Below are 10,107 nucleotides of genomic sequence, written 5' to 3'. Positions count from 1 at the left end.
ATCCTATTTTATCTCACACATAGTCTTGTGGTCTTTTTCGCCTGTCAGGCAACACTCAGGGCGAAACACGTCCTCGCGTAGCGGACGAGATTACGCGTCTCAGTTCTCGCGAGAACACACGACAGTTGAATTTGAAATCAGGCGGTTTCCTCGCGCGGAGCAGAGGAGAAGAGAAGGAAAAGAACATCTTCAAAAACCGAGTAAGTGCACTTCTCTCTGTACAACACGATGTTTTCCTCAATGTTATGATTTAAGAAGTCGTTACGTCTCTCTGGGAAACCTTATCCCACACGACTCTGCTCAGTTCCGGTGTTCCCCTGCTGTTTCCTTCGGGACTGAGCTCTGGTTCTCTGCGGAGACACCGGAGACCAACGAGCCGCTGTTCGTATCATGTTCGCTGAAGAGCTTCCGCGGCTGTTCGGGTGACTTTGTGTGTGAACTCGTGTTTTCCACAGAAGGAAAATGACCGCAGACAATGAAATGGAGATTAAAGAGGCGTTTCAACGCGCTCAGAAAGGCCACAACAACAAGGCCAAGCTGGTGGCCAGTCTGAAGAGCCGGTACAACAAGGTGAGGCGCTCATCATGACGAGCTGCTCGTTTACGATCAGACATATTGTTAGTAGACCTGCTGACTCACAATTCAAATCTATAACCTGCATTAGGTCACTTTTAAGCTTTCGTTAGCAGTAACTGAGCTTTAATATAAGCATCATAGGTTTGAACGCTGCATAATTAATAGCTGTAAACAGACAGTGAGGACATTGGAGTGCACAGTATTCGTCCACACTTCTATCATATCATCTTGTGTTATTTACAACTGTCTTAACTGTTTTATGATATTGTCATAAGCTGCAACAGTTACTTGACATATCGATCATTCCATCGACGGATAGAAAATACATCAGCAAGTCCCTCATATCTGAAGGAAATGGAAAATTCTCACTCAGCCTATAGTGCTAGTTAGAATTTGACTACATTGCCCCAAATAAAACAAAGCAAGTGGCAAACGTAATTTTTTATTTTAAAGCAACAAGCTGAAAGAATTTAAAGTTTGAGAAGACCCAAAGTATTCTGTGGGTTTGCTCCAAGTGTGTGGTAAATAGAAACTGAACACCACCTCTCTGTGTATAGTTTTAACTGCCCATTTCCACTGTTTCATTTGAAACCTTATTTTAAATTATTTCTCTTGGTTTTCATCTCCTCCATCTCGTCCTTCAGTTTGAGGATAAGACCCTGTTCCATGAGGAGTTTGTCCACTACTTGAAGTACGCCATGATCGTTTACAAGCGTGAACCTACAGTTGAAAATGTCATCGAGTTTGTCGCAAGGTTCGCCACAAGTTTCCAGTCTCCACCTAAAACAGAGGAGGAGCAGCAGCAGGAGGATGAGGAGGAAGATGAAGAAGATGAGGAGGATCATCCATTTCTGAGTTTCATCTTCAACTTCCTGTTAGAGGTATAAACATTAAAAAATTCCTGAGGCACTATTTGTTCTTTGTGTGCTACATGACGATCAATGTCCACACCCAAACACTTAATGTCTCCCTCTTTCTCCCCAATCCTTGCTCCTCTTTTACTTTCCTGTCTTTGTAGTCTCATAAAGCCAGCAGCCATGCTGTGCGTTTCCGCGTGTGCCAGCTGATCAACAAGTTGCTGGGCAGTATGGCAGAGAATGCCCAGATTGACGATGACCTCTTCGATCACATCCACCAAGCAATGCTGATCCGCGTCACCGACAAGTTCCCCAACGTGAGGATTCAGGCTGCTTTGGCCATGACGCGTCTGCAGCAGCCAAAAGATCCTGAATGCCCCACCATCAATGGTTTGTTTTTTCCCTGCCTTCATGTTATAATTTAGAAATTGTGTGTATGAACCCAAATATCCCCCTCTGTTCTGCTATTGCTAAAATACTTTAATGGGACCTTTGGGTATCTTTGTCATTGGCTCTCTAACTGTCTACTGCTCTGTTTCTTTCCTATTTCCAGCATATCTGTTGATTCTGGACAATGATAGTAACGCTGAAGTACGACGTGCTGTCCTGTCCTGCATTGCGATGTCCCCACAGACCCTCCCCAAAATACTCAAACGTACCCGGGACATCAAAGAGAACGTCCGCAAGCTAGCCTACCAGGTAGCCACATGCCATCACATTTTTCAGTATAAATACATGCACTCTCATGCTCAGTAAAACAACATAATAAAGTGTATTTTATTTTTGATATTGTGAATTAAGGTTTGTTCTAATATTTCTGCTCATGTCTGTTTAAGGTTCTAGCTGAAAAGGTTCACATCAAAGCTTTGACCATCGCACAGAGAGTTATTCTTCTGCAGCAGGGTCTCCATGACTCCTCAGGTAATTGTGATTCTGTATGTGTGTGTGATAGGTAAAAACAGAATTGGTATTTGCACTTGCTTTATTGTAAAACTTCAAATAATGCTGCAAGTTTTACTTATTTTAAGTATCAACATTTCTGCCTGTTATTTCTTTGATCTGATGTCAAGAAGCTGTTTTTAAATAAGGTCTTTAAATATATTTTGCTCATTTTATAGAAAAATTACCAAAATGTTTTGTTGATAATAAATCAAGTTGCAGATGAATCAGCGCTAATTTCCGTTCAGCTGTATTAATGTGTCTGACTGGATGTGTGCATTATAGAAGCGGTGAGGGAAGTGGTTTGTGATCGTCTACTGCCGGCCTGGCTGCTTCGGCTCGATGGTAACGTCATCGACCTCCTGCACAAGCTGGATGTGGAGAACTGCGCCAAAACAGCTCTGGACACACTGAAAGCCATCTTCAATGGCAAACCTACTGAGGAACTGCTTCAGGACCGAGTTCAGCTCGACAACAGGTACACTGACACACTTCAAACTCTGTCTCTTGGGAGATATGACTGATTAAAATACCTGAGGCTGAAGATCAAATATGTGTGTTTTTAATAGGAAGCTGATCCCAGTGGACTCTCTGACCTGTGAGAATGTGCTCTACTGGAGAGCTCTGTGTGAATTCATCAATGCCAAAGGAGATGAAGGTGATGAAATACTGGAGCAAGTGTTAGCAGACGCTGCCACTTACGCCGACTACCTCCATGGGTGAGAGAAAAGATTGATTCACAGGATTACTCTCAGATTTCCTGCTGTGAGCTGTATAATTTACTCTTACTGCAGTGCAAACTGTGGAAGCAGAGAATTGATCAGTAACTACAGCTTCTTTATTCTTGTAGGAAAAGCGGCTATAAATCAATACTTTTAGAATAATCTTGTTTTCAATGGCAAACTTCAGAGAATGATGTGATAATGTGAAACCTGAGTATGCAGTTCCCATCTGCTTTATGTATCTTTGTGAATTTCACCTTCTTGTTTCTATGTCCACAGCATTTAGCAGTGAAAGACTATTATTATTATATATATATATATATATATGTGTGTGTGTGTGTGTGTGTGTGTGTGTGTGTGTGTGTGTGTGTGTGTGTGTGTGTGTGTGTGTGTGTGTGTGTGTGTGTGTGTGTGTGTGTGTGTGTGTGTGTGTGTGTGTGTGTGTGTGTTTCTATCTTTACCACTGTGACTCAGGCCACTGAGTGCGGTTTGCATTTTGACTTTGCCGTCATTGAGAGTGTCGCTGATTAATATCTAATCTGACGGTTCTCTGAGAGCTGCTGTTTGACTCTTGACTCTGACTGTTGTAGATATCTGAGGGTGGTGCCCGTGCTGTCGGAGGAGCAGAGGGCCGACTTCAATCACCTGGAGCTGGTCATGACCAAAGAGTTCGTCGCTCAGCAGCTCATCCATCTCATCGGGTGTCTGGACACAAACGAGGAGGGCGGCAGGTAAGATGAGGGTCGGGTTTGGGTACTTTGTTACTTCTGTGCTGTTGGCTATACGCAGTGTCAGATCATTTTCACAAAGTTAAAAACAACAGACACAGCCTTGAAGGGAGAGGGGACGAGTCTGACAAAGTTTAGAAACCTCTGTTTTAGTGATGGACAAGATAAACTGTTGTATTTACCTTAATATCAATGATGCCCCATTTTATTCAAACTTGCCCGTGTAATATATTTCCTCCCTCGTGTTGGCTCACATCTGTGTTTGTCCTGATTACAGTATGACCAATCTAGGGCTACAGATTCAGATCTAGACCACTTAAAGTAATTCTTTTCTAGACTAAACTAAGCTGATTGGTAGGATAAATGACAGATTATATGTCATTTGGCATTCAAGCTTTCCCTAGTTGTAAGATTCTGTCAGTTTAATGTAATTTGAGGTATGGGTTAATTTTGTTTGGTAAGAGATAGTGTCAGTAATTTGAAAGATTTTTAGTTTATTTTACAATTACATGACAATCACCTTTCAGGGCAAACAAGCACATTTTTTCTAATTTTCCAACTATTATTATCACCTTGTCTTTAACCAGACTTACTATGTTTCCTGTCTCTGTAGGAAGCGTGTGTTGGCTGTTCTGCAGGAGATGTTGGCTCATCCACAGACCCCCTCCTCTCTGGTCTCCCTACTCACTGAGAAACTCCTCACCCTCATGTCTGATGACCACAGACGCATACAAACTGTAAGTTAGAATACATCTTACTGGTAAATAGGAACTTTGATATTTCACTCTATCCAGACTGAACTTCATTTTTTGATGCCCTTTGTGATTTCACTATAAAAGCTGAAATTATGAACCAGTGTTTCCAGATGGACACACTTTAGGGGGATGATTCTTTTGATGGATACATGAATTAAACTGTCCTTTGCTACTAGAGATGTTTTGTTTGATATGTCAGAAATTAACCAGATTTTCCATCATTGGGTGGGGGCATCATTACCACTGAGATTAATGTCTACATGGCTTTGTGTCGCACAGGTGGCAGAAATCATCTCTGATGTGAGGGAGCCCATCATGGAGGCCAGTCAACCAGTGGATAAGAATGCGAGCCGCCGGCAGCAGGTCCAGGTGGGCAACACTTTGCCCTCCATAGTTAGGATGGATGAAAACATGACATATTGACATAGAACTAGTTTTCATTTTGTAGAAAAATGTAAATAATTACAAAGAGACAAAGATGAAGTGAGAGATTTATTTCCAACAAATATTACACAGGATTCTTATACTGTGAAGGTTTCCTGATATTTACATTTTACAGAGTCTTAGAATAGAATATGAAAATGTACCAAAGACAGTTAGAAAGTATACAATATGTATATACAAACTGTGTACGCAATGTACTTAAGTACTGACATTCAAACAACTTAAATTGATATTACTCATTTATAATTTCCTCTAATCAACATTCATCTACAGTCTTCTGAGCTCTATTTATATTCCTTCCTTGTCTGTGTGTATTTGTTCATTCTGTTGTACCTCCATCTGGCTGACGGTTTGCATGTGTTAACAAGTGGGTTGGAAGGTGCAAATCATGTTCGCCATTCTGGGTTTTGCCTCTGGGCATCCAGCTTCATTAGGTTTCCTTCTCTATCAGTTTTCTTCACCACATTTCTTCACCGTATTTGACCTTAATGACCTCAATTACCAAGGAACAGAAGTAGGCACAGAGTTTAGTCATGATTCTCAATTCATCAACTATCTCTATCTTTGAACAAGCATCTAAAATGTGTATTATTTTGGAGACTAAACATCTGCAGAGGAGGTGAATCCTAACTCAGGTGTTTCAACTTCTCTACGTTCAGTGCACCTGCTCAACTGAACCCTCTCTCTCTTTTCAGTGAGTAAAAGCAAAGTTCCCTCTTGAGAGTTGTAACCTGGCGCAGAACCTCGGCTGTTGTTGTTTTTCCTGTTAGTGGAGGAGCAGTTGTTGCTCTCAACACTCAAAGATCCTCTGGGGTGTATTTCAGCCAAGGAATGACTCCCCACCTCTCTTTTTCTCCCCTCCTCCCATCCAGCTGGCAGAGGTGAAGGTGCGTATCATGGAGGCCAAACAAACCCTGGAGGACTGTATCACTGCCCAGGAGTTCAGCCGCGCTGCAGAGCTGAAAGACTCCATCACAGAGCTGGAGAACAACAGGAACCAGATCCTCCAGGAAATCGCAGAGATCAACCAGCCGGCTGACAAAGAGATCCGCTCTGAGAAGGTGAATATCAACACAGGAAGCACAGATTATTTTTTTATTTAAAAGTAGATGCCAAGAGATTTTCCAGGAAAAGTCTTAAATGTGTGTTTTTGTTTTCTGTGTTTCAGAATGATCCAGAGACTCTTCTGAGATGTTTAACGATGTGTGCTGAGCTGCTGAAGCAGATGACCATCAAGACTCCGATTGGTCCAACCATAAGTGCCTTAATGTCCTCACTGGTATATACACACCCCTCATCATATTTTTCACTTGACTTACCATAGATTGGATCTTTTAGAAACCAGTAGTATCAGACCCATAGTTTTGGTTTAACATAAAGTGTTTGGTCTGTGGAGAGTTTGAGTTATAGCTAGAGTGAGAGCGCTTGAGGGGCAGGTGAGCGTCTGTTTGTCTCCCAGATGGAATCTACAGCCAGGAACTTTGACTTAAGATAAATGGAGGTGATGCGGTACCTTGAATTGAGTTAGGCCATGCCGTGCACAGATTGAGGCCATATGCAACTCTTTCAGTGCTCTTCTCAGAGAAGAAGAAACTATGAATTAAAGGTTAGATTTTTAAAGGCTCAAAGGAAAAAAAGAGTGACTCCTCAGGCAAACCGGGAAAGAAAGGTGTACTAGCTTCAAAATAACTGAGAACCTGGAGGAATCTGAGAAGGTGAAATTGGGGTGAATTTAATTTATTTCGCAGTTGAAATGTAGGAAATATACTGTATATTTCCTATATGATGAATCAGGAGAATAGGCTCATATATATATCTCATATAGTTTTGTCTGCTGCCAAATTTACTTATATTTACTGAATGTTGACCGTAGGTGTGTAAATTATGACCATTGGAGATTAAAGCTGAGCCTTAAACTCTTTTGAGGATGACAAACCAAATCAGACCTTTGATTCATGTGTAATTTGTTTATTGTTTTACATTTATATGAAACCAGTGACTCAATATTTCTCAGGTCCTGCCCAGTATAGCAAATGCTCACCCTGCTGTCCGCAACATGGCCGTGGTGTGTCTGGGAACATGCACTCTGCACAGCAAGGAGCTGGCCAAAGCTCACATGGTCCTGCTGCTCCAGGTAACACTACACTGCAAATGTTAAATCAATCAGAAAGGAATGCAACAGGGTTTTTACATGTAAATCACTAGGTGTATCCACCTGTGACGATAGATTCTGTTTAAGTTGTCTTTATTCGTTACTCAGTTACTGCAGCTAATACAAAAGCTAACTTGCATAACTAGGTACTTTTCTACTGCCAGTATTACAAGTGTATTTATGTGTGTGCGCACGCTTTTGCCTTTTTCAGATTGCCCAGCTGGATGAGGTAAAGATCCGTATCAGTGCTCTGCGGGCCATCATCGACCTGTTGCTGCTGTTCGGCTTCCAGCTGCTCTCTGAAGCAGCTGCCACTCAGACGGCCCTGCCCTGGCAGTCTCCTGACAGACAGGAGGAGGACGCACCCGCGGTGGCCGAGGACAAGGCGGAGGACACCGCGCAGAGTATCCTTGTGATGCTCTCAGAGTTTCTGGACAGTGAGGTGAGCTATATCATGAACCTGACTATGTATTCACATATTTAGGATGTAAAGTAGTTGAAGTATGATTGAGGTATGTGTTTGTTCCACATTTCCAGGTGTCTGACCTGCGTACAGAAACAGCAGAAGGCCTGGCCAAGCTCATGTACACCGGCCGCATCTCCAGTGCTAAGATGTTGTCCCGTCTGGTGTTGCTGTGGTACAATCCTGTCACTGAGGACGACACCCGCCTGCGACACTGCCTCGGCGTCTTCTTCCAACTCTACGCCCGCGAGAGCAGGTCACACATGTTCTCATATACCAGCAAACTATGAGCTATGTGGTTCATTTATTTGACTGTGTATTTCCCTCTTATTAGTTTTATTATCATGACTTGTATGTAGGGAGTGATTAGTTATGCAACGTAAACTAATAAGGCGGTGGTCTTTGTGGTGAATTAGGCTCCACCAGGAGGTTGTGGAGGAGAGTTTCCTTCCAACAGTTCGGACTCTGATGAACGCCCCGGCCACCTCTCCTCTTGCTGAGGTGGATATTAACAACGTGGTGGAGCTGCTTGTGGAGCTGACTCGACCAAGTGCACTTATTAAACCCTCAACCAACACAGAGGTAGGAAACACCCACTGAGACTCATATCTTTATTATTATTATTTTTATTGACTCACTCAGCTTTAATCCCACAAATACATTCATTTCTTCTGCACAGATGAAATCTGAAAATTGTATGAGTCACTTCACAATGAGGCAAAAAACTAATTGAGTTTATTGGTGGTTTGTCTTCAGGAGGTGTGTGTCCATGACTACTTGGCGGTGCGCATGTGTGGGGAGATGCTGAAGGACCCTACAGCCCCTGAGGTTCGTCTCTACGCCAAGACTCTAAGCAACCTGGAGCTCAGCAGAGACGAGACCGTCAGGAAAGACCTGCAGACGCTGCTGCAGCAGCTTGTACAGGTAGATACAAACATCCAGTTAAAACACAGCCTCTCATCTATATTACTAACTATTATTTGTACTATTGTACTATTAGATATTAAGATATTTTCTCAATCTATATTAGAAAATAGTTAAAATTGCCCTTGAGCTTCGTAGAGCTCTTCAGATGTTATGTTTGACCATCTGTCTAAAATCCCCAGTTTACTGTTGTATAAAACAGGAAATCATCACAATTCAAGAGATGGAATCTGTGAATGTTTGGTATTTTTGCTTGAATCAAAACAAAGTTAATCAATTATCAGAATAGATGCCCTTAACTTTTCTGTAAATTGATTCTTCGATGAGATAACGACTGGCTGCAGTTTTATGTGCATGTGTATCTGTTGAGTAAAATCATATCATTTCCCCCCTGTTGTCCTTGTCTGCAGGTGGTGAAGGATCGTGTGTGTCTCCGAGCTCTGGAAAAGATGTTAAATCAGCTCGTGGACTCTAGAGAACAGGCCGAGCTCCTCATTGCCAGTGCACTTCAACCAGTGGATGTTAATGCAGATGGTACATGAAGTGACAATCTGTATAAAAGAGCACCCGACACCCCGCTGAGCGGCCATAAACAATGTTGTCTTCTCAGAGTGTGTGTAACTAGATTTACCATAATTTGTGACAACTCCTGCTGTGAAAGGATTAGGTCTTAATAGCTAAATGTTTCCAAGTGGATTAAAACATGTCTGACTCCATCCCGCTCAGTGTCGGTCAAGATAAGAACGCAGCGAGCAGAGAGAGGAACGGCTAAATATGAATTTCTGTTTCCACAGAGGCTGCAACAGAAGACCCATCTAAATCTGCCAAGAGAGGAAAAAGAGGTAATGCAGGTTCTGTATACTCACCCATGACTGCAGTTGTGTATTTTTAGAGCTCTTCTCGTCTACCTGAGAGAAAGAGTTGAGTCAGCGCTGCGGGGTAACCGGAGTGTTTGTGTGCACAGGTCAGAGGAAAGTCTGCACGGCTAAAGGAGGCAGAAAGACGAGCAGGAGGGCTGAGTCGTCAGAGGAGAGGTGAGGCTTCTTCCATTATTCCCGTCTGTGTTTCAGGAAACACGACGGCTGAGGCCATCATTATACGTGATGAACATTACTTTAAGTAATTTCTCACATTTAACCTGTTATTTGTTTTGGCTCCAGTGATGGAGAAAATGTTCCAGAGTCAGTTTCCCTGATGCGTCCGTCACGGAGAGCCAAAACCGCAGCTCTGGAGAAAACAAAGCTGGATCTCAACACCCTCATCAACCAGGAGGCCAATGTTTCATAGAAGTTAATGCAAAAATAACTACAATATGTTACTTTTAACCAGTTCAGTATACTTCATCAATTTTTTTCTAATATTAACCTAGTAAAGCTTATGTCAGTAACTTTCATTTTCAAGTTTTGCCATTTTAATCGTAAAAGTGAAATATATCAATAAAGCTTGTTCATTATCACAACCCGATCAGTGGTGCCTGATTATTTTGGATTCTGTGTTTACACTTCTCAATGTAAAACCTATGGGCTGAGGATGATCAATATGATCTA

At 42.3% G+C, this 10,107-nt stretch overlaps 1 protein-coding gene across 2 annotated transcripts; it reads left to right on the top strand.

The window, feature by feature from the left end:
* The first annotated feature begins 88 nt into the window (after window positions 1-88).
* Window positions 89-10,019, top strand: ncapg (non-SMC condensin I complex, subunit G). Of its 2 annotated transcripts, none has more exons than XM_035165430.2 (22): window positions 89-200; window positions 456-570; window positions 1,221-1,457; window positions 1,595-1,823; window positions 1,987-2,132; window positions 2,270-2,354; window positions 2,658-2,850; window positions 2,942-3,091; window positions 3,685-3,825; window positions 4,436-4,559; window positions 4,857-4,946; window positions 5,894-6,082; window positions 6,190-6,300; window positions 7,036-7,155; window positions 7,385-7,615; window positions 7,711-7,892; window positions 8,053-8,218; window positions 8,393-8,560; window positions 8,971-9,094; window positions 9,355-9,402; window positions 9,525-9,594; window positions 9,721-10,019. In XM_035165430.2, exons 2-22 carry the CDS (start codon window positions 463-465, stop codon window positions 9,845-9,847), a joined length of 3,039 nt encoding a protein of 1,012 aa, XP_035021321.2. In that variant the 5' UTR covers window positions 89-200; window positions 456-462; the 3' UTR covers window positions 9,848-10,019. The 2 variants fall into 2 exon arrangements, with proteins under 2 accessions (XP_035021321.2, XP_035021313.2); XM_035165422.2 differs by having other exon boundaries at window positions 9,355-9,411.
* The last annotated feature ends 88 nt before the right edge of the window (window positions 10,020-10,107 follow it).

Source organism: Hippoglossus stenolepis, chromosome 2 (assembly GCF_022539355.2).
Source record: "Hippoglossus stenolepis isolate QCI-W04-F060 chromosome 2, HSTE1.2, whole genome shotgun sequence".
NCBI classification, from domain to species: Eukaryota; Metazoa; Chordata; class Actinopteri; order Pleuronectiformes; family Pleuronectidae; genus Hippoglossus; species Hippoglossus stenolepis.
Note: the sequence above shows the minus strand (reverse complement) of the source record. Positions and strands in the feature narration are given on the sequence as shown.

Coding starts and splice junctions, on each gene's coding strand:
- ncapg (XM_035165422.2), top strand. CDS start 463: ATGACCGCAGACAATGAAATGGAGATTAAAGAGGCGTTTCAACGCGCT. Junction 2,355..2,657: donor GGGTCTCCATGACTCCTCAG/GTAATTGTGATT, acceptor TGTGCATTATAG/AAGCGGTGAGGGAAGTGGTT. Junction 8,561..8,970: donor TGCTGCAGCAGCTTGTACAG/GTAGATACAAAC, acceptor CCTTGTCTGCAG/GTGGTGAAGGATCGTGTGTG.